The sequence below is a fragment of the Pyrgilauda ruficollis genome, unplaced genomic scaffold (genome assembly GCF_017590135.1).
Source record: "Pyrgilauda ruficollis isolate IOZ18807 unplaced genomic scaffold, ASM1759013v1 scaffold52, whole genome shotgun sequence".
Lineage (NCBI taxonomy): Eukaryota > Metazoa > Chordata > Aves > Passeriformes > Passeridae > Pyrgilauda > Pyrgilauda ruficollis.
The window spans coordinates 2,564,836-2,588,833 of NW_024526822.1; the positions used below are offsets into that span (position 1 = coordinate 2,564,836).

Sequence of the window (23,998 nt, forward strand, 5' to 3'; positions counted from 1 at the left end):
CGGGGGGGGGGGGGGGGGGGGGGGGGGGTGGAAAAAGACTTTCACCTAAGTAGGAAGAAAGGGAAGCTGAAAGTGAGAGGCTGTTTGGTGCTCAGATGGGCTCAGCCCGTGCGCAGCAAAGTCTGCTGCTGCTGTGGTCAAAACGCAGTGAAGGAAAAAAGACTCTCTCATCCCCAGAGAAGGCTACAAAGCTCTCTTTCTCTCGCTGCTGAACCTTCACAGCTGGACTCAGTTGCTGGCTCCACTGCTGCTGGAGCAACTGAATTATTTAAAGGAACCTTGATTTGGTTTTCTCTTTGCTGTTTTCCTGCGTTGTGTTTATTGTCTATAGATATTTTTATAGTCCGAAGCAATTACAGCTGTCAGAAAAGAGACGAGCTGTGACAGGCTGATTTATATGTACATTGTATGTATGCAAGAGAGGGAGGGAGACCAGGGATTCTGCCCGGCTTTAGTATGCAGGATCATATTGGATGTAAATTCCTTGGGATTTTCAAACAATGCTGCTGATGATCTCCTAACAGTGGGCCAAATTCAGCCCTGGCAAGGGCTGGAACAGCTCTGCAGGTCACATCTGCCCCAGCCTCGCAAGCTTTCAATGCAGGGAGGTGTTTTTTCGCTCGTAATTTAAGATGCTCCTGGCGATCCGGGGCTGAATTCAGTGTTAAAAGGTTAACTGGCTGTGGTTATTGGAATCCCTCTGGTTTTGCTGACACAGGAGTTGGTCTCTGCCCATTCAGAGGAGCGGCCCCACAAAGAGCGAGCTCTTGTGTGATGGTCCTGCAGGTATCCCAGCGGGGTCCCCATCCTGCCGGGGTGCCTGGATGCCGCAGCAATCAGCAGGATTGCTGTGTTTTATTCTTTGCTCTCTTGTACACCCCGGTGCAATGACACAGCCCTGGACAGTCTTTTTCCCCTGCCTCTGACGGTCTCTCCTTATGCGGTGAGGTTTCAGAGACCCCTCCCATGTAATTTGTAGCCCCGAAGGATCGCTGAATGCGGCGTTCCCCCCTCTCTTGCCAGTTCCGATAGCCGAGTTCACTGCGGGGATTAAACTCCTTCTGCCAAGAGCTGAGGAAAGCTGCCGTTTCCTCTGGGAAAACACAGGGCTCGAGGCAGCACGTCCCACCAGCGCTAAATTCAGGGAGCAGAGAACCTTCAGACGAGGAAAAAGTGGAGAGACTTGCAGAGCAATCCCCTTCTCATATGACCAGCCAGCATGCACAATAATAATAAAGCTTTATTTGATGGAGTGTTTCCTCTGCCCGGCACAGCTCATAATGTTTTAGAGATTAAATAGCACAGTTAGTGAATTAAGCAGTAGTTTACAGGGGATTGGGAGACTCCAGGGATTAGTAACGGGCTATGGATCCTTTCACATCTAGGTCACCAGTTTGAATCCAGCTCAGGTTGCCAGCAGCAAACTCAAAAACAACAAAAAAAACCCCACCACCCCACGTTGGTGCCGTGCAAATGCTGCCGAGCACACGGTGAGGGAATGGAGGGAGGATTTTTGGGCAAGGCAAAGCAGGGAAGTCATTGGACACAGCAAGGGGAGAGACCTTGTGTTCCCTAAGGTTGGGCCGTGGCAGCGGGGGGGTTTGAGGGGTGCAGCACCCCAAAAGCTGTGATTTGACTGCTGCATCCAGGACTCTCTGCTCTGAGGATGCTCCCCAGCACCTTTTTACCAGCATGGAATTGTGCCTGGGAATATTAATGTGTTTAGCCACTAGCGGAGGGAAGGAGGAATTACTCGGCATAAGCAAATGTGATATTTGTTAAATTATGAGCTGATAAAAAGTACTCGGGGACCGTGCTTGCGGCTGGGGAGGAATTTGCCACTTAAGCTCACTCTGTGTCTGTGAGGTGCAGGGGACCAGGAGGACACGCTCCTGCCTCTCCTCATCATCACCTGGCTGGGGGGAAGGGGGGGGGATATTACCCGTGCCTCAGTTTCCCCTCCTGCACAGTGACTTTGCCGCCTGGGATGGGGATGGTGCAGAGATAGAGGAGGGCAAAGGGGAGAGTTGTGCGGTGCTGGCTGCGGGACGCAGGTAAGCGCAGGGGGAGAGAGGAGAAAGGAGCGGGGGTCTTGCCATCCCCCCGAAGAGCGCGGCGCGGCGGGGGTTAATGTGCGTGTCCTCCTGCGCATCCCGCCCCGCTGCCGCCCGCCCTCCCGCCCGTGTGCGGGGCTCGGGCCGTGCGGGAGCCGAGGCGCCGGGCAGCGCTGGAGCCGCTGCCATGACAACCCCGGGGATGCTGCCGGCCGGGGCCGGGGTGCTGCTGTCGCCGCCGCCCCCCCGCATCTCCCCCGCCCGCCGCTGAGGCCAGCCAGGGGCTCCGGCAGCCTGACATCCCCGCATTCTGCATCCCGCCGTCCTCTCATCCCCGTCCTGCATCCCGCCTGGACCAGTCCCCCGGCAGTGGGGCGGGAGGAGAGGAGCTGCAGGGCATCCCGAAGGCTTTTGCCTGCTGTGCCTTCTTGCACCTGGACATATTTGCTAGCTCGCCTCGGGGGTGTTTTTTGGGCTTTTTACTGGTTTTTGGACTGCCCCCGCCTCGGGACAAGCGTGCGGGAGTGGGGTACAGCCGGGCCCCCCCCGGCGCCTCCTCGCCCAAGTGAGCCTCGGACTGCTGCCCGAAGAACCGGCTCGCCCAGCACCTTTGCCACTTCTCCTCCTCCTCCTCTTCCTCCTCCTCCCCCCGGCCCTCCCGTCCTCCTCCCTCGCCCGAGGACAGCGGGACTCCCTCCGATGCCGCTCGGCAGGCTCAGCGCTCGCAGCCAGCCTTGCCGGGGGCTCTCCTGATCTCCGTGGAGCTCCGCAGCGCTCGCCCCGGTGGTTTTGCTCCCCCCCATCCCTCCTCTCCACCCACCCCTTCCCCCTTTTCGCCTTGTCGGGTGTGTTTTTTGCCTGTTGGAAAAGTCCCCGCTGCCCAGGATGGGGGTCGGTGGGTGCTTGGCCCTGCCCTGGAGGTGCCTGGTCGTCCTCTGTCTCAGGCTGCTCTTCCTTGTGCCCGCAGGAGTGCCCGTGCGCAGCGGAGATGCCACCTTCCCCAAAGCCATGGACAACGTGACAGTGCGGCAAGGGGAGAGCGCCACGCTCAGGTAGGAGCAGCTGGACGGGGGCTTGGGGGGGTCGGGGGTCCTGCTTGCGTGGTGACTTTGGGGTCGTGACTCAGTTTCCCCGCGGGGGATGCGCCGTGCCTGTTGGCGGTATATGATGATACCGGGCAGCGAGCTGAGAGATTGGAGTGCCAGGGCTTGGGCTCAGCCCTCCCAGTTGTCTTCGGGAAAGTTACTGGGGGTTGAAAAATAAGGGAGTGTGATTCCCTTTTGGCGTCCTGCCCCACAGCAGTGCGAGGCAGGGACTCAATTGCTGCTGTCGGTACCGTGGCTCGGGCACTTCGGCCGCGTTCGGTGCAGATAAATCCTGCTCTGCTCCTGGAGTGCAGTGCCCGGGGTGTCTTCATCCATGTCAGACCGCCCCAGCCTGGGGAAAGGGGAGTTGGTGACCCCCTGGTGTGGCTTTGTGCCTTTATCTCAGGTCCAGACCTGCTGGAATTGGGAAGTGCAGGACAGGGCTGGCCCCGGGCAGGTTAGTACTCCGCTCCTTAAAATTCCCCGTGCTCCAGAGGCAAGGGGTTGCTGCTCCCTGGCAGCATTCCCTCCCTGGGAAGGGGAGAGATGGGGGCTGGGCGTTGCACCAGGGTCCTGTCTCCTGCAGCAGCGATCCGAGGGGTCCAGGGGCTGCCAAGGAATCCGTAATTTTGCTCAGCATAATTTGTGGGACATCTTATGCCCAGACACTCGTCCCTGTCCTCACAGCAGATGGGCGCAGTCATCCCAGAGGATGTTTGATAGGGACATTAAAAGTCCAAAGGCAGGTTTTAATTGCAGCGCTGGGAAACGGCGCTTGCAACTCCGGCATGCTCGGGAGCGACTTTGCTGCTCCGGAGCATTGCATAGGTGACACCAACATCTGCGGGGCCAGCTGGGTGTGTGCGGTGACACCGCACTCCTGCTTTACGCCAGCCAGTGGAGAGGGGCCAAGCCAGGGCAGAAAAGAAAGCCCCGGGAGGAATTTCAGCAGGAATTTTCCTGCAACTCAGTTGTTTGCGGCCAAGTCTTGTGTCCCCCTCCCCAGCCCCTGAGTGGTCCTGGTGGGGTGGGAGCTGTGTTGTGGCCATTCTTCTGGATTTGTCTTGCGTCATGGCACGACTGGGCAAAGAGGCTGGAAAATGGGTGGCAGAGGATGGAGGACAGAGTGTCTTGCTTAGGAATTTGAGCTTGGCTTTAAAAAGTAGTGGCTCCTTTTCTTTCCTGAATCGCTGTGTTCTCCCAAGTGCCAAAATTCCTACAGATCCTGCTGTATAAGAAGGAGGGCTTTGGGTTACTGAGGGTCTGGGCAGTGAAACTCACGGGTGTCAGCAGCTGGGTGGGCACTCTGCAAACTTATGGGAAGATGCTCTTGTGGGGGCCTGCACAGGGTTTTGGGTGTAGATCAGGGATCTTGATCCACAGCAGGATCGAGGTGCTCTGCCCTGGCACTGGGTGGCCGCTGGTGTTGGAGCAGAACAAAGGGAAGCTTGGGTGAGTCAGCAGGAGGGAGTCTTCTGTCAGGGAGGCTCCATGGGAAGGGGGACAAATCCTGCCCCTGGGAGGTGGCTCTGGGGAGGGAGGGAGTGAGGACAGCAATGTGCCATCATCCCCGAGCTGCCATGGGTGATCCCAGTAGAGCTGGGAGCTGCTCTGGCGGCAAGGGATGTCTGTGTCCCTTGATAGGTGCCTTGTCAATACAGGCGTGCCCCAGGAGAGGGGCACGTGGGCTTTGGGATGTGCAGATTCTGTTCCCACTGTGCCGATGACATTCCTGCTGCCCTGCCCCTGGAGCGGGGATTGCTCTTGGAAATGAATGGCTTGCTGCCACTGCCAGCTCGGTGCTCTGCTGTGGTGACAGGGACATGCAGGAGTGTGGCTTTGCCTGGGCATTTGGAGGTGTTTTCCTGCTGGTTTGAGCTGGGAGCAGTTGGCCCAGCAGGCAGTGGGACACTGCTGCATCCCCCGGTCAGTCCCAGTCGTGCTGCACCGTGGCAGGAGCTGGGAGGAGCAGAGCATGTGAAAACCAGAGGAAATCAAGGAAGCATGAATCTTCCTGCCTGCTCCCCTCCCAGCCCGGTGTGCCCATCGATCTGTTGTGGAGGAGTTAACTTGTGCAGAATAGCAATGCTGCTACAAAGGCTCTGGCAGACCCCAGCCATGCTCCTGGCCACCTCCTGCCCAGCCCTGCATGGGTGGCAGTCAGGGAAAGGAGAAAAAAAAAAAAAATCAGGTCTAATCCAATCCCACTCATTTCCATGCAAGGTGGGAGGACAGGGAGCTGCAGCCAAGGATTTGGAAGGAGAGATGTTTCTAGAGGTCCCTTCTTGTTGCTTCACAGATGCCAAAAGGGAAGAGCAAGCTGAAAACTCAGCAGCAGAAGTTGCTGTTTCTCTGGAGCACTTGGAAAGTGCTGTCCCACCCTCTTCCCAAAGGAGAGGCTTTGGCTGTTGGAAATAGGTTATTTTATCGGGGTAGCAGGTGCTGAGGAGCCCGAGCTGCTGTCGAGCAGCAGTGCCCTGCCAAGAGGCTCTTTTCAGCTCTGTCCCTCCAAGCAGAGTGAATTCAGTGCTGGGAAAAAAGCTGGATTGAAAGCTGCAAGGAGACTTCTCTGTTATAAAGGCTTTGCTCCATACAATCCACTGTGGGGAATCGGTTTAGGACCAGAGACATTGGAGGTGTTCAGATGTTTCCTTCTATCTCGTGATGTTTCTGCTGGAGGGTACAGGCATGTCGTGGGTACCAGCACTTTGGATCACTGTATTAAATTTAAATCAAGCTTTAGATGTTGGGTTAGGGCTGCTGCCTGGGATAGGAGGGGTAGGATTTACTCCTGGGTGCAGCAAATCCTGCGGGAATAGGGAAGGGGCTTGAGGTTGTTGTGTCCAGCAGTACTGTGTTTTTATTGATGGATGTGTTGGTCCTGCCTTTGGGGTTACACTGAGGAATTGTGTGCAGGTGAAGGTCAGAGTTTTCTGTCCTTCCTTTTGTCCCCAAGCACAGATTGTGAGGATGGGGCTGATCTTCATCCCCTCCCACCATGTCCAGACAGCTCTGCCCTCACCAGTAGCAAGTGGTTCATGCTGGACAGGACCCATCCTGAACCTCCATGCAGTGCTTGAACTGGGTCCAGGCATTGCTGAGACCTTTGGAGCAGCTCTCTGGGCACCAAAACAAATGGCTTGATTATGATTTCACTTTAATTGGCATCAGTCAGCGCTTTCCATGGCGAGGCTCTGACATTCCCATCAGCAGCACAGGCGCCTGCATGGTGTCCCCCTGAATCCATGGTGCTCCTCTCTCCATCTCCTCTGGTTTCCTTGGCAGGGTGATGCAATGCCTTCATTTGTTCCCCTCTTTGATTCCAACACTAAAAGTCAAATCTGAGTTAAACATGAGGCAAAGCTTTTTTTAACCCTGATGTTTCCTGTGGTTTCCATGCAGGCTTTGAAAAGGGCTGTGAGCTCTGTCATTCTTTACCTAAGCCTGTTTTGCAAATTTATTTGGCCCCTGTTGTGCTCTTGAAATAATTTTGGAGAAATGATGACTTGGCTGTGAAACAAAACAAAATCAAGCATGTTTGTTTGATGGGTGCAAACAGAAAGTGCTTGTTTGCTAAGCAGAAAAGACTATTTTTCAGAGATGGGTCTGTTTTCTGTGGCTCTTTGCTGCCCCATCTTTTCCCCTTTATTCACAGGAATTTGCCTTGCTGTGTTTTTATTGTGCAATAGAAAAATAGGACTAATCTCCAGTGGGTAAATGTGGTGTGTTCCAGTACCCAGGTCCTGGGGGAGCCTCCATGTCTACCCCAGTGCTTTTCCTGCCAGCGTTTGAGTGAGGGTGATTCTTGCTGAGGTTTTGGGCAGCTGTCTTTGTGGTTTGCAGTCAATGAGTGCAGAAATCCTGCAGGGGGAGGAGGCCAGGGGAACCCATTCCAGGCTGTCTGTGCCTGGGAAAGCCTTGGCTGAGTCCTGGGGGTTTCAGGGGGGCTCAAAGAGCAGTGCCCAGCATCGGGCTGGGCTCCTGGTGTGAGTAACAAAAGCCAGACAGGGAAGAGGATGATGATGAAAGGGGCCAGCCATGATTGCTAAACCTCCTCTGATGGCTGCCCAGCTCTGTGTCCATTTTGCTCCAGGCTATCACTCCCACTCTGAGCTGCAATAACCCCACTGAGGGAGTGTTGCTTGTCCACCCTGTCCCACCAGCTGAGAACACCCCAAGTTAGGTATTCTCATCTCCTGCCCTGCCCAGCCAACTCCCCCCCTTCCCTGCACAGCCAGCACATTCCTTATTTCCAGATCAGTGCTCATCTGCCTCTCCAGGGCTCAGACCTGTGGAAAAGTCATCCCATTCTGATAGTCTCCACACCCAGTACCTGGTAATTTTCATCCTGCTGCAGTTATTTATTTCAGAGACTTCTGATTGCTTACCTAACTACTTCCCAAGCCCACAGTGGGAGATATAGCTGGTGCTTGCAGAGGCCAAGGTGTCACACCTTTGTTTTTCCCAGTTCCTGAGCAGTAAAGGAATTCTGAGCACCTGGGATGGGCTGGGAGCAGCTTCCAGCAGCCCTGTGGGGATGGGGTGAGGATGGAGCTAAGCTGCACACTCATGTCTTAACCTAAGTTACTTCCCCTAATTCTCCAGTATCCACCGCCTTTGCCCTTCTCCTTCAAACCTCTCACCTTTTCATCCTGAGGTTTAGGGAATAAATTCAGGGCTGTGATGACCCCTCCTGCATTAAGGTGAGGAAGGAGCAGAGCATGTTCTGCATCCCTCATGGTGCCACTTCACCCCTGCGTCTCTCCTTGTCCCATTGTTGCTGGGTCCTCCCTTCTGGTCAGAGTTTTGTCCCACGTTCCTGGGGATGCCCCGTGGAAGAGGCTGCAGGAGCCCCACGTGTGGGGTTTGTAGCTCACGAGCCGATTGCTGTGCTGGCAATGGCACGTTGCTGAAAGAGGAGTTTATTACTAAAGTGACATGTCAGCAAATCTCTGCCACCTCTCTCCCATCTCGGAGATGGAATCAGCTTAAAGTGGTGAAAAAAAATTGTCATATGCATGGATTATTCTTTTTTTTTTTTTTTTCCCTGAGTGCAATTTCCATCTGAGATGAGACAAGCTCCTGATTGCTGTGCCAGAAGAGGGTTTCCCTTTATAGCTTTCCTGGTAGAGCTGCTGCCTCTGGTTCACTGGAGCTGGGGTCTCCAGGGGACAAGTGGGCTTTTGTGGAGCTGTCATCTCCACCCTGGCTTAAGCATCCCACATCTGGAAAGGCTGAAGTCAAACAGGCTTTACCTTGGGATGGGGAAGGGAGGCCAGAGCAGCCCCACAGGTGGCCAGTGGAGGCATGCTGGTTTCTAATGGTTAAGGCAGGCTTAGGAAATGGATTTTCAGTTGTCAGCTCTGCCCTCGGCTCCTCGTGTGACGTTAGGTGCCCTCCCAGGCCCTATAAATGTCTTGATTCGTGCACAGCAATTGCAATGCTTCCTTTCTCTGCTCCGTGAGTCATCTGCTTGCGTTGCAGTCTCTTTGTGGCAGGATTCATCCCTCTGCAAGGAAAATGCTAAAAGTGTCCTACTGGAGGGCACCAGGGGTGTCCACCCATGTCCTGCCCTTGCTTAGGGTTTGAAGAGGGGACTGGGAGATTTATTTGGTTGGACATGGCAGGGAATTGTCATGTTGGGGGTACCTGCTGTGTGGCTGGGGTACTGCAGAGCTGCTGGGAGGGTGGATGGTTAGGTGGGAGCTGAAGTAAAATGAGGGATATTGGGACCTGGGGAAGCAATGCCTCTGTGGGGCTGCTCACAGCCCTCAAGTCTGCTCTGAAGCTGCCTCACTAGAGCCACAAGCTGATGTAAGCCTTGGAATCAAGCACTTGTGGGTGCCAGTCCAAGGGATGGCACCTGGCCTCACCTCTAGCCTTTGGCTGCCCTGATGTGCTGGCAGAGCCCTTTGGGCCACGCTGCTGCTGGCACTGCAGTCCTGAACTGGCAGCTCCACGTGTGTGTATTAACAGAGGTGGGTTGGGGACGTGGGTCATCTTCAGCTTGCCCAAGTATTTGTCACTTCTGTTGGCTTCACTGGAGTTACTCCAATCTATGCTGTTGGAAAAATCCTCTTCTTGATCAGACAGAGTTGTTTTCTTTCCCCCAGACCTGCCAAAACCTGCCACTTTGAGCTCAGACACCCTTATTTTCCTTCAGAGGAAAAAATCAGGAAGGAACTAATCTACGGCCACATCAGTGGGAGCCTGGGCTAATAGAAATTGTAATGAGAATCCAGAGCCAAACAAACAGGCAAATGGGGAAAATGCAATCCCACTGATGCGACAGAGAGATTTATGCCAGCAAAGGGGCTGATCCAGTGCTCATTAATGTCACCACAAGTCTTTATCCCAACTGTAATGGACTGGGGATCAGGTTGGAAGACAGCATTTCAGTCCTGCTACAATATGCAGACTGTTAACGGGTCGTGTGTGGAATAGCAATGTGGAATTCCTTCTCCTCGGGGTTTGCTCGTTGTTGCATGCGGCACCTTTGCAAAGCAAGTGGGAAATACCTTCTGCTCTCCTTGGGTTTAGTTCTCAGAGGTGCAAGGCTGTGAAGGAGCCAAGTCTGTGGCTCAGGCTTGGCTGTCTGGTTGCTGCAGCGTCTGCTGAACCGCCAACAGCATCTCCATCATGAGGATATTAAAAATCCTGGTTTAAATAAGGATTCTTCAGCTGCCGGGGAGTGGTGTTGGCTGTCACTGCCACAGTCACGCTGGGAAGCATCCTTAGTTTATGTGCAAAGTGAGGAGGCAGATGGGTGGGTATGGAAAATTTGCAGGCAAACTTGACTTTGCAGCTGGATTCTTCCCTGGAAAAATCAGGGAGAGAATTGGGATGAGGCCTGGAGAGCTGAGCCTGGTCTGAAGGTGGGGACACCTTTGGGGGCAGTGCTGAATAGGAAAGGACACCAAGGGTCAAACAGGAGAGGAGTGAGTCCAGCTCTGCATGTCAATGAGGACAGAGTAAATAAGGGATAAAACCACCTTCCAACATGAGCAGCTGGTGAAATATCACAGGATTTTTTTCCCAGATATGGGAGATTTTGACCGGCTCTGTGCCTACAACCATAAATGGCTCTGACACCTGTGTCTGTTTTATCAGACACATGCAGAGCCCCGGCCATGATCCAAACATTCATTACTTGGGATTTTTGAGTCTCTTTTTCCCTTTTTTTTGTCATGGTGGGATCATTATTTTCGCAGCTTCACATCCTCAGTTCAGCAAAACCAGTGTGTTTTTCAGCCTCATGGTTTTTACACATCTCTAATAAGAAGCATGAGAGGAAGCTGTTGAGAAAAGCAAATTCTCAAAGGTATCAAAGGAGAGCAGGGCAGCTCCAGGCTCGAAGACACTACCAAATCTCAAGATACTTTGGACCTACAGACAGGCACAGCACTAATATTTGAAGGCATATTTGGGTTTTTATCCTTCAGCCTCCAAATTCAGTCAATTATATGTGTAGGGCTTTATTCCTTAAATAACCTTAAAAACCATAAAGATAACTTTTAATTATCTCGCATCCCTTTTTCCCTCTTACAGTCCAGTAGAAAGCTCTTGATGAGCTCAAAGGAAAGGTGACTGAGGTGATAATGCAAGGAAATATTTTCCAAGTCCTTTTTCTTCCATTACTATTCAGCAGGAGCTGGGAGAGCACCTGTGTCTACTTTCATTCAAAAATTTCAGGCTTTTATCATTTGTTAAATAAGAAAATACTTTTTCTTTTTTTAATTCAAACCCAGATATTTTTATTAAATAATCCATTCCTTTCTTGCATGCCTTGACTGGAAAGGATTTGACTTAGAATTCCCTTGTGGGGGAGAGGGCAGGTTTGGGTTTGCTTGGAAAAATAGTATTTCTTTCCTTTTATCTGAGTTTGTGAGTACAGTGAAACATCTTCTCAAATGTTACAGGAAGTTCTCTGACAAAGCTAAAGCAAGATTTTGTTTAAAAGTGTTTTATAGGAAATAGTGAGATTCTGATTTCATTCAGTCTCAGAAGGGAAGGATTTCTGGACACTCACAGTTTCCCTTTAGCTGAAAATAAATCTTTCCCTACTCACCTCAAAACTGCTTTACATCTTGGGCTGATTTTTCCATCAAACTTCATCCCTGCCATTACTTACTACTATGTGGAAGAAATGCTCTGTTTTGAATCAGACAAAGTTTATTTTGAATGATGTTTTCCAAGGCTAAATTTCCATCTGGCCAAGGTACGTCAGGACCCTGTTTGCTCTGCAAACTTCCACAGTGTGGGAGTCAGGGCAGAGCGTGGCAGCATTGGGAGGGAGCAGTTTGGAGGTTCCTCATGGTGTGTGTGTGCAAGTAACGTGATTTAGTCCTCTACAAACACAAAGAGCCAAAGGTATCTTGTTGGCCTTGACCAGTGGAATTAAAGAGTCTCTTCCCTCTCTTGCATTCTGTGGCAGGGTAGGATGTGGGGGTTGGTCTCTTCTCATGAGTACTGAGTGATAGGACAAGAGGAAACAACTTTAAATTGCACTGGGGGAGGTTTAGTTTGGATATTAGGGGATATTTCTGGACCAAAAGGGCTGTCAAGCACTGGAATGGGCTGCCCTGGGTGGTGGTGGAGTCCTCATCCTTGGAGGGATTTAAAAGCCACATGCATGTGGCACTTGGGGACACGGGTGAGTGGTGGCCTGGGGGAATGGTTGGAGGTGATGGTCTTAGAGGTCTTTTCCAGCCTGGACAATTCTGCAGTCAGAAAGTCAAAATCCCATCTTGGGTTGTTATTGCTTTGTCATGGAGGTGGTTGGTCAGGGGAGATGCTTTCACTGGTGCACGTCAGCTGGGCTCCTAAATTTCTCCTGTTGTCCTTGTCTCCTGGAGGATGGCAGCTGCAATTTCCTTGCTGGTTCCAAGCCAGCAGCTTGCAGACTGTTGACATTGCTCAGCAGACACGGGGCCTTCACCTCAGACACCTCTGTGAGTCTGAAAACAACACAGACGTTTTTGGCCATCCAAAGATGCTCTTGGTGACCTCCATTCATTCAAGTGGCACTGCCTGAAATAATCTGAACTACAGAAGGGATCACAGGGTGATCAACATCCTCTTGATCTTTCTAGAAAAGGCTGCAGCCTTGGTGGCCGTGCGTTGTTAGGAGGAACTTCACCCACCTTGATGGCTCTGACCCTCTGGAGTCAGTGGGAGTTGCAGGATGATCCCTTGCTGGTTTGGTGGGAAGGGGAGGACAGAAGGTACAGGTGACACCCTGAGCAAAGGGCTGTGCCACCCACGCTGGAAAGGGAGGCTGCTGAGAGGCACCGTGGGGCTGCCGAATGAGCACGCCGGGGACGTGTCAGCTCTTCCTCTCAGCTTCCCTGCGCAGCGCCAACTGTCAGTAATTTAACTAACGTTTTGTAAATAAATGTGGCATTCGGACAGCTGTCACCGTGCCTGTTATAAACACTCCCTTTGTCACTAAAAGCTGGCAGCACTGCTCCGTTTCCCCTGCAAAGACAGCCACCACTGCCAGTTAGCTCCCGGATCCAGGGCTGTCAAGGAATCACATGCCCGGGCGGTGGCTGGGACACCGCGGCTTTGCACAGGGAGCCTGGTGAGGCACTGCCAGGGCCTGGTGAGAAGGCAGCTTTTGCATCTCGAAAATAAATAAATGGCCTGAGCAGTGAGCAAGAAAACCCATCTGAATGTGGCTGTAGGGCTGGTTCCCAGCCAGGAGCCCGGACGGTCCAGCTGCAGTGTCAGTGGTGGCACTTGGTTCTGCTGCCACCTCATCCCAGCTCTGTGGGAAGCTCTGATAGGATCAGAGGGAGAGCTCAGCCAGACCCAGGATCTGATGTGCTAAGGGAGTGATTTGGCACCACCATTGTGAATGCTTTTCACTTTGAGCAACCTGGTCTAGTGGAAGGTGTCCCTGCCCATGGCAGGGAGTTGGATTGAGATGAACTTTAAGGTTGCTTCCGTTATCCAAACCATTCTGGGATTCTCTGAAAAGTGAGCTACTCACTCACTGGGATTTCGTTTTGGGAAATTTGGGAGTTTCTGGGACTGGTTGGATTTGAGTGGTGAGATCTGCCTTCTGTCCATCAGTCTTGCTCAGCACATTTGTCCTATCAGGAGCAGATTCTACACCTTCAGGCAGTCAGGGTGCTTCTACTAATGAAAAGGACTGGCACACATGGCCCAGGAAAGTTGTGGCTGCCTCAGCCCTAAAAGTGTCCAAGCCCAGCTCGGAGCAACCTGGGATAGTGGAGGTGTCCCTGCCCATGGCAGGAGGTGGAATAAGATGGATCTTTAAGGTCCCATCCATCCCAAACCATGCTGGGATTCTATGAACCTGGAGAAGGGATGATATTAGGTTTCTCCTTGCTGGGAATTCTTGAATTTGTGCTGCTTTTCTGCTCTCATCTTTCTGGGCCCTGCAGCTCCAAACCCCCTTTCCCTGGGTTTTCTGTCCTGATGCAGGGTGATTTAACTTCCAGCTGTCAGCACCTAAGATCTGGCCGTGCTGCAGCACCGGGTGATGCAGACAGTACAGAAATCAGCACATGACATCTCTCTCCCTCTAAGCTGCTGTAAAATTAGCTTAATCTCAAGTGGCAGAAAATGATCATATCCTCGCTTGAGGGCGATGAAGAATATTCCTGAGTCACTGCTAGTGATGAAACAGGCAGAAAATCCAGAGTGATACACAGCTGCCCACTCAGTTCTAATCGCTGAGGCCATTTGCTGCTGCAGAGCCTTAGGACACAGCTTCCTCCTCCTCTCCCTCCCTTTCATCCATCACTCCCCATAGAGGCCTGGGCTGCAGATCCCAGCAGGAGCAGAGCAATTTCCCGTCCCACCAGCGAGGCTGCAGGCTGTGAGCAGCGTGTCCTCTTTCCCTGCTCCCCTGAGACGAGAGGAGGGGGTCAAAGCTTTCCTTTCTTAAAGGAATCAGATGAAAATTATGGAGCCTATCCTCCTCAGGCCTCCTCCTTTCACACTGTGATCCTGCAGCCTGGGAAAAACTCTTCTCTGAGCTCAGCCTCCCCTCCACAAATTTTCCCTGCTGTCTCTGAAGCAGCTGCTGTGCCCACGAGGATATTTCCTTTTTGTCTTTCTTCTGCATCAGCTGTAGTTCAAAGCCATCTCCCTGGATTTTTATGTCTTGGATAAAGCCACCCTCTTCCCTACAACTGCCAGCTCAGTGCTTGGGAAACCTCTTGCCAAAATTGCTGGCGATTAGGGCCAAAAAACCCCTTCAAAACAGGAATGATCAGAGCAAATCCTTCTCTTCCTTGCATATGCTCCCTGGCAGCATGGTAAGGAGTAGGACTCCTTGAAAGATGCTTCCTGCAAACCCTGCCCTGCCAACTTCCCCCAATTTCAGATGGAAGCCCCCCCCCTCCCCCACTCTGGGGGAAGGTTGGAAGTTCTGAATTGCCTTCTCCTTCTGGTTTTCCATGTGGCTCTATCACCTGGTTCAGCAGCATTTAGAGGGAAAACCGTAACAATCCTCCAGTTCATGCAGGTGCTTGAATGAACACTCTGTTCTCCAGTCAGGGCTTGTCAGTATTTATCCCTTAACCTGGTTTTCAGATGTTCTGTATCCTGCAGATTTGCAGGATATGCTATTCACACAGAACTCTCCTGGTGTCAGACTTCTGCTAGGATCGCTTCACCGCTCCCGCCAGCCTGCCACGGGAATTAAGCAGCGCTGGCAGCAGAACAGGGAAAAATGTGTCGGAGCAGGGCTTCTGCCAGTGTCAAATAAAAATATTGCACAAGCTCACTTCCCCCCCAGAAACTGCTGCACCAGTGTGAGATTCCCACACTGGTCGACCAAATCTGGGCAGTTTTCTGTGAATCCTGCTCCCTTCCATAGTCCCAGAATGCTCTGTAGGCTGGGCAGTTATTTGTCAGCACAAGCAGGTGCAGAGCTGCAGGACATGGGCTGAGCATCTCGCTTTGGTGGTTATTCCAGCACACAGCCGCTTTATCCTCCCATCAGGCAGCACCAGCAGCTTAATTTCCTGTTTTCCTCATATCTTTCCCCAAAAAACACAGTCTGGATGGTGTGTTTTGGGTCGGGTTCAGCAGGGAAGCAAGAGAGCAGTGTCAAAGTGACTATAGAGCTGGGAATTTAGGGGTTGAATGTTATAACAAAGCACCCCTGAGCACAATTCGTTCTGCACATGTCAGCCATCGGCACATGCAGAGACCAAATTTGTGTCTGTTTATCATGGGATCATAGAAATGCTCAGGCTGGAAGGGGCCTTAAAGATAATCTAGTGCCAGCCCCCAATATGAAAAAAAAAAAATCTATATTTATATATGAAGAATGTAAACTATAGAAAGATTTTTAACAATATAAATATGTATTTATATGTACAGAGGTGAACAAAGGTACAAGTGGGGAGGAGTAATTCCTGCAGATACCTGGTGAGAGAGGCAGTACAGAGGGATAAAGCCAGGGGAGATAGAGCAGATGGCAAGCATGGATGCCACAGCTATGCCCTGGAAAAGTGTTTCTGTGGAAAAGCAGCACTGGGGGCTCCTTTCAGGAGAGGTGAGGGGACAAGCCTGATGGTAAATGCTCCAATCTTTTCTCCTGGTGATGCCAACTGCTGCTTGTTTCCCCTGCTGCGAGTCTGAAACCACCCCGCTAACCTCTGGCAAAATCAGGGGATAACAAGGATGGAAGGCTGAGTTTGTTTGTGGCATTCAGTTATTTATTTTTTCCCTGGCTTGGAAAGGAAGAAATAAAGTTGGATTTCAAGTGGGGTTGTTGCAGTAATGGAGGAAAATGAGATCTGCTCGTCAGCTGCCTTCTCCTTCCTCGTGTCCCCATAAATAACCCTCCTCACTCAGAGTCAGCTCAGCTCCTACACAAGGAACAGAGATGGCTTTGGGCTCCTATTTTTTTGCAGTGGCTGGAGGTTCTTTCCCTTCTCTTTCCTGCCTGCTCTTCCCCTCCTCAGAGCCCCCTCCTTCCCAGGGCTGCTGTCAGGTAAAGCAGTTTCTCTTGCCTGATGGAACAAAGGGGAATGGTTTCCCACCACTGTGGGAGGGCAGGGTTAGATGGGATATTGGGAAGAAATTTCCAGTCCCTTTGAGGGTGCTGAGGCCCTGGCATGGGTTGCCCAGAGAAACTGTGTCTGTCCTGTCCCTTAAAGTGTTCTAGGCTAGGTTGGACGGGACTCAGAATAACCTGGGTAGAAGGTGCCCCTGGTGGGGGGATGGGACTAGGTGGCCTTTAAATTTGCAACCCAAACCATTCTGTGATCCCATGATTCCAAGGATTTTTGGCTAGGTTTGACATGCAGTTTAGCCTTGCTGTCTTTGGCTCATCTGCCTTAAAGTCATTCACACCTTCTTTGTGGATGCATGGAAGAAAGGTCCAGGTGTCCCTTTTCCCCTTCACCATTTCTGCTGGCTTTTGTGAATCAGCTGCCTGGTTTTGGTCAGGTTTTACAGGGAGGTTACATTCCTACAACTCCCATAAAAACAGTCAAGCTTGAGAGACCTCATTATTCCTCTGAAGTAATGACAGAACAAGCTCAACTCTTGTACGAGACACCCGAGAATCCGCGTGGGTGATGGTTATGTGCAAAACTCAAGGGAAGAGGGAGCTCCAGCCTGAGCTTGCATCATTTAAGGTTTAAAATGTGTAGAAAAACACCCGTCTTCCATGCAATGTGTAGAACTGCTCATTAAATGCAGCAAGGAGCGCAGGTGGGGAGGGGTTGAGTGCTCCAGATTGTGCGTAAGGAAAACTGCAGAGCTGATGTTGTGTTGGTGGAGAGAAGCTGCCAGTCCTGGTGTCAAGGAGAAGAGACAAAAGCTCAGGGCTTTGTGCTTAATTCTCCTGCTCTCAAATGGGGGATGCTGCACTGAGCTTGGCTGAATGGGAAGATAGCAACAGCTGGTGGCTGTGGCATTGCTGGAACGGGCTGGCTCACCCTTCCCTCTGCTTAGAAAAAAAAAAAATAAAGGCAAAAAAAGGCATAAGAGCACTGAAAAAAAAAAAAAAAAAAGCCGGTAACTCGCTTTCCAGAAGTTCCTAATGCTGCAAGAGGCAAAGCACTAGAGATAAAAGAAATATAAAAGCGAGGGAAAGAGGGAAAAAATGCATTTATGAGCTCTCAAACTAACAGCATGCAACTCATATTATTTTTCCTCCTTAGCCTTTGAAACAGAACAACGGCCTGGAGCCTTCTCGGCAGATGGACAATGTGCGTGCCTTAACCACTTAACAGCCATTAGCCTAATTTCACGTACTGGAGCCAAATTAAATAATAAGTAAGAGGCTATGAAAAGCTGGTTTGGAGGCTGCGTTGCTGCCTTTCACTTGATAACCTTCTCATAAACAGATGCTCTCTCTCTACCCTATTAACCTTGTCTGAGAGCGGGGAGGGGGCTTCGGTGAGGCAAACAAGCCAGACCTTGGTGGGGAGGGGGCAGATGAGCTGGAGGGGCCAGATGTGGGGGCCCTGCCTGTTTTGGAGGCTCCTTTCATTTTTGTCCCTGATGCCCTGGCCCTGGAGAGGGCCCTGAGCAAAGAGCCTCTTCTGCAGTTGCGCCCGGGTCATTGGAACGTGCCAAATGATTCATCTTGATCAGCGAGTCCATCTGTACCTGCTGGGCGAGGCTGCACCACCCGGAGCTGATTTTGTGGACAAATCTGCTTTACTTGGAGGAGAGGGGAGATGGTGCTGATAGACACGAAAGGGGAGGTGGCCACAGGCTCAGTGCCTAATCCCTCCCTGGTTTTGGCTCGGGGGTGCTGCTGCCTCCTCCGTCCTCACTGTGCCACCAGCTCGCCCTTTGCAATGAAGTAATTTTGCTGCTCTTTGCCTCTTTCCCACCTGCACTGAAATAGAAACAAAAGTACTTGCCTAAGCTCTGGGACTTTGGGAATATTAGTTTGCAAAATGCTTTTGATACGGCTTTAGTACTGGGAGGGCGAGGCATGTGCAGGTGTGTGCAGAAAAGGTGTTCTGCATTTCTTTCTGGCTGTAAAGGTTTGGGAGTGGCTGCCCTATTTCCTCACCACCCCCCACTAACTCTTTGCTCTGTGCTTTGCGCCTCAACTTTAGACCTCTAGAAGTTTTCAGGGGATTATAGATGACCGTGCAGCTATTTTTGGTGAAAGCTTTTATTTATTAAAAAGCCATCTTCCCTCATTAAGAAGATACATTGATGGGAAATAGATGAGCAGCTCTATTACTGGCGTCTGGCGTGCTGGGCGAGCCCGGGGCCGCTGAGATCGTGTGTTTTGTGCCCTCCCTTGATGCAAGAAATGCCTTGAATAGAGACAAGAAAAATTTGGTGCAGGAACCACCTAAAATTTGCTGCATCAGTCATCCCCTCACCCCACCTGCAGCATCCAGGAGCTTTGGATAGACGTGGGAAGGATTGGTGCAAGATTTCCTGTAGTTTCTTGGTGCCGGCGGCAACTTGACTTTCGTTCTGTGTTGGTTTTCCTCCTTTGTCTGAGTTGTCACACAGGCTCTGATTTCATATGCAAAATCCATCCTCTGACTGGCACAGAGGCCGATAAAGCCGGGGTTCTTTTAAGTTTACTTCATTTTAATCCAAGTAGGAGTCAATGATTTGCTGCCTGTGGTGAGGACGTTTGGAAAGGCTTTGTGCTGAGTGGATTCTCTGAGGTTCAGATGAGGATGAATCTCATTTTCCTGTGGCCTTTCCCTCCGTGGGGCACTCGCAGCATCCCTCTCCTGTACCTGGCTGCCTATCTGCACTAGACTTGCAGGTACTTAATGTCTTTGAGCCATCTGTTCCTCTGTCAAATTTAGTTAAAATTGGCCAAAGGCTTCACGAATTATTGAGGAAGATTGCAAGACAGAGGTGTGCAGGTGAAAAGCATGATTGAATAAGCTCATCCCAGTAGGACTCAAGGCTAAAAATGTATGAGGGTATGTTATTTGGAGACAAGGCAGTTTGGAAAATGGGATCCATATCCAACTTTTCCCCAGCATGAGAGATTTTAGATTTGAGTCTATTTTTTGGTGCTGTAGAAAGCTCCTCGGTGGAGATGGACTTTGCCTCAGGTAGGATGTGGTGCTTTATCTTTTATTTCTGGTAACACCTGGCTTCCTCTCCAAAATGAGCCCCTTCCCTTTTCCTAAGCTCTGATCCTTACCCCAAGATGCTGCAGCTGTACTTTCAGGCAGCTGTTTGCTGGAGAACTCCTCCACCAAGGGCTGGGAGGGCTCTCTCAGCCTGAGTGAGACATTAACTTTGGGAGAGCAGTGTGCTCTTGTCAGAGACTGCTTCATTCATGTCTTAAACCAGGATGCTTTGATTCTGTCATGGATGTCATTATTCTGTGCTCCCACTTAGATCCATCCAGAAATTTTGGCATCCAGAAATTAGGTATCTGATCCAAGCAGGTTTTGGGAAGAGGGACCAGCCCATCTCCCAGAGTCCTGTCCCTTGTTGACTACAGAAGGACATGGGCTAAGGGGGAAGAAAGAAAAAGCAAAGGAACTGGCAAAAATTCTGTCAAAAGCTTGATCCATGAGCATTTCCATAGGAGCCCAGAAAAGGAGGAGCAGTCTGAGATACCTGCTCCTGTAACTGCAGGTGTCTGAGATGATGGATGGCTGTGTCTGAGCATGTTTGTCCAGTCCCCCTTTGCAGTCACTGGGGAGCAATGGGCCTTTTTAGGATGCAGTTCATCCCAGTCTAAGGCAGGTGTCTAAAATAGGTCGGGCAGATTGTGTCCTAGCAGTGCCTCTTTCTCTCCATTTGCTACAAAATGGGGTCCAAATGGTTGAACTTGGCTGGTGAGGTGATAAATCCTAACCCCAGCATTTAGAGGAAGTCACAGGATCAGAATAGAAAATATCTAACATTGATCAGGTGTATTAGAGCCTCATGAGGGTGTTGAGTAGCAGGAAAACACCTGGTACTGCACTAAGCAGAAATAGGGGAAGAAATGGCTTTTTTGGTGAGTTGTTGCATCCTGAGTCCATTTAAATCTCATCCCTGCAACTTCCAGGAAACTCAGCTAAGCAATTCTGCATGTGGCTTGTCATTAGGTGCCTCACCCAGCAACCTGCAAGTTCATTAGTATTCTTTTTAGTGCTAACAAAATGTCTGAGCTGCATCTTTTCTGCATGAGAGGCTGAAACAGAGGCAGTAAAGGGAAAAATCCAACTCCAGCTCTATGGAGACCACCCAGAGCGGGTCCCTTCTGCCAGCAAAGTGCTGCTCGTGTCAGTGTGGCAAAACAACAGGAGCACAATAAAAAACTCAACCCCAAAAGTAGCTGGGAAGAGAATTTAAGCTTTATAATTACATCTGCAGTGGGGTCTCTGCCAATGTGGCAGTTTGAGGCGAGGTTCTTCCCACCCCAGCGCAGCTGTTGCTGCAGAAATCCATGGGAGTGAACATCTGCAGGTAAAGAGGCAGCGTGGAGGATTAGGTTACGGATGTTCCTGTTTCTCCTGCCTCTGCGGGAACCCATAGGGCTGCTTGGCTCTGCTTCCCGAGCTGGAAAACGTGGATCCAAGCTCCGTTTGTGGGTGAGGAGAAGGCAAAGCAGCACGAGAGCCATGGCTGTGCCCTGCCTGCCTAAGAGGCTTCATTGATTTTTCTTTTCTTCAATGGAAACAGAACTGACATCCATTAACCAGCCTCCCGGCCTCTCCAGAGCCAGCCATGGAGGCAGCAAAGCCTTTATTGCTATTTTTTTTTTCCATTTCTCTTAGGCTTGTGGGTTTCTCTCCTTTTGCTCCCTGCTAATGCTCAGCAGCTCTGGCTGCAGCATGGGGGATGCAGAGTGGCTTGAAAAATACGAGGTGGAAATGCAGCTCCCCTAATCTGACTTATCCCCAGTGTGTTTTGGGAGACCCCCCTACGTATTTAACCAGCTTAGACACCCACAGAGAGCTCTGTGAAATTTCCAGGGGGGAGATGGATGGGAGAAACCATCTCCTCTGGCTTTATTCGGCAGCTTGGATGCTTTTTGCTCCCTTGGGAATGGAGCACATCCAGGCTGTGAATAGTGAGGTGCAGTGTGGATTCTTGGGGTGTTAGCAGGCTTTGGGAAATGGGGATCTCCTCCTCCAAAGGGTCTGAAGGGTTTCATTCCTCTTCTTGGAATGTACATCTGTTAAACAGAGGCTGGAGGTGAGAGCTGAGGGGTTGAGGCAGCAAGAGCCAGGGTCTTGCTGCAGAGGTGGGATGCTGGTGGATCCCACCTCCAGCTGGTGGGATTCATCAAGTGCATCCTTCCCATCTCCTGAGATTACCCCAAATCACTGTGCAGTTGTTCAGGGGAAAAGATGTTTTCCTTTCTCAGAACCTGTGGCAGGTGAAGAGAGCAAAAGCCATGTATGGATGAAAATAGAGCTTTTAATTTCAAGTTTTGCAAAGTAACTAATATATATTTAGCATTGTGTCTGTCTGTATGATGTAGATTTATGAGCCTTATGTATATTTTATCCATACACATTTGATCTTAGACAATTAACGTCTCCTGAATTCTCAGCAGAATTTTTTTCCTTGGTATTTTCCTTATTTACTTCTTTTCCCCCCTTACTTTGGGTGGGTTTGTTCCTCATCACTGTCACTGTGCAGCTCTCCAATAACTATGTTTTGTATTCAGTTGCAGAGTTTTCTTTGGGGGGTTGGTTTTTAATATACAGTTTATGAAGAAGCCTGATTTTTGGGAGCCATCTATGTTTACAGCAGAATATTTCTGCAGAGAAAGGGAAGGTCTCAGAAAAACAAAGGAACAAGGGGGAAAAAGAGATTATTGGGTCTTTTTGGCCAGCAAACGCTGCAGAAATACCTTTGACATTTTCCCAGACTGATTAGACAGGTCTCGAGCTGACTCAGGTACTCGGTTTCCAAATGTCTCTGGCTGGACCAGACCTCAGCTGTGGATTTAATGGGAAACCTCTCATTACTATCCTGGCTGTGCTGAACCATTCCCTGCTGGAAAAAACAGCCTAGGCTCTGGATTTTAATGAAGGAGTTGTTAATGCTGGGGTGCATGGAAAGCTTCCACCTTTATTAGGGAAAGACAGGAGCTTCCTCCCTCCCCCATCCCCATGTGCCTGGAAAACACTCACAGTGCCCATGCACATCGATCCCATTCCAGTCCTAGATGCTGGTGGAGTGAAGTTAATGAATTCCATCAAAATCAGGATCCTGTCAAGGTTGTGCTGTCCTTGGCTGTCTGGGTGGTTTTTTGGTGTTCATCTCACCAGCTGCTCCAGAGACTTGGTGGGAACTATGGTTGTGTGGAAGCACTGGGAGTGAATGTCCTGAGCTGGAAAAAATTCACATGCTGGAAATGGAAGCACTGGGAGCTGTGGGCTTTGTGCTTGATCGCCTTTCTGATTGGTACTATATAAAAAAAAAAAGCATTAGAGAAAGAATGTTTGATTTCAAGAGTGCTTGGGTGCCGACATCATCTCTGTTTGTTTTCCTTCCTTTAGCAGAAACCTTGTAAAATTTTTATGAAGCATTAATGGAACAGAGATTTCTTTTTCCTCAAGCAAATTTCCTGAGGTGAAGGTAATCCCCACAAGACCAGCCCAGTTCTGCACTCTTGAGAAATGCAGCACAAGGAGTGCTTTGGGGTAGTTCCCAGAGTATCCCTGATGTACTTCTCACCTGGGATTAGGAAGGGAAGGAAGGGTCCATCCTCATCCTCATGTGTGTGGTGATGTGGTTGTTGGCCCTGGAAGGACAAGCTGCTGGGAAGGATGAGGAGGAAGTGCAGGATATGTTGAAAAAATGAAGGGATGCAAATGTGGATCTTCAGGTCAGCATCATAAACTAACCCTGAACTTGAGATTCACCTCTACATTCACCTCTCAGTTTGTAGGGAAGGACATTTGAAGGTTAGTTAACATCAAGGGAAGAAAAAGTGAAATATAACATCCCAGCCATACTCTCCTGGTATCCCTTCAGCTAGGAATGTGCTTGCTGGCAATAAACTGATCAGAAGTGATGGATAAGAGGATTCTTCCTTTTTTTTTTTAATTTTGTTTATATCATCTGTGTTGAATGCTGTCATCTTCCTTTGGAAGAGAAAGGCTAAGCTGGGATCAGAGCAAAAACTCAGAGGTTGTGGTTTCTCTGTCCAGCTCTGCCAGGGATTTCCAGCAGGACTGGTGGTAGAGATTTCATTTTACAACAGTGCCTCAAGCCATATCTCTTCAAGAGTTAGCTGGGTAAGGAGAGCAAACAAGCCCTGGCAGCAGCCCTGAAGAAAAGCATGGAAAACATCCAGCTCCAAGGAGCTTAATGGGAAGTTATTAGCCGGAATATCCACCTTATTGTGGAGGCCGGGCTGCCTTATCATCCTGACAGCCCCGAGTAATTGATGTCCCTTCAGAAGGAAGGTGAGCAGAGGATTTGTGGCTTGGTGGGAGCTTTTGCTCTGCTTGACCTTCCTGTTGGCTGAGGATTGTAACACTGATGGTGCAGCTCCGGGTCGGGATAGTAGAGAATGAACTGAGGGCAAACGAGGACACCGATGGCTTGTGTGGACATTTGGTCCCGTGTGGAAGCCTGGGCTTCCACAGAGCAGGGAATGTTCTGCCATGGGGAGTGGTTGCTCAGATTTGGAGGGGCAGGGTTGTCCCTGGAGGTTGCCTATTTTGCTAAATGATGGAGCTCAGAGAGCCCTGGGAAATGTAGAGCCTGGGCACAGATGAGTCCCATGATTATGGGTTAAAGGATATTTGCAGTTACTGTAGGTAATGGGACACAAACCTGCATCATCCCTGTGATGCTGAGAACACCTGGACAGGGCTGGCAGGGGCTGCTCCACCTGCAGCTTGGGACTTGTGCTCAAAGAAAGTTTCACAGGTTATTACAGAAATGGTCAAGACTTGTGTCAGT

General features: G+C 50.5%; 1 protein-coding gene across 3 annotated transcripts in view; it reads left to right on the forward strand.

The window, feature by feature from the left end:
- Nucleotides 1-23,998, forward strand: part of LOC121360640 (protein CEPU-1) — a 356,251-nt gene that overhangs the window by 214,656 nt on the left and 117,597 nt on the right. For 2 of the 3 annotated variants that reach the window (XM_041480638.1, XM_041480640.1), the window contains exon 1: nucleotides 2,844-3,106. In XM_041480638.1, coding sequence (XP_041336572.1) covers nucleotides 2,940-3,106 — 167 coding nt within the window. In that variant the 5' untranslated portion in view covers nucleotides 2,844-2,939. Of the gene's footprint in view, nucleotides 1-2,843; nucleotides 3,107-23,998 lie in introns of those variants that run through there. The other variant, XM_041480639.1, reaches the window with a different exon arrangement.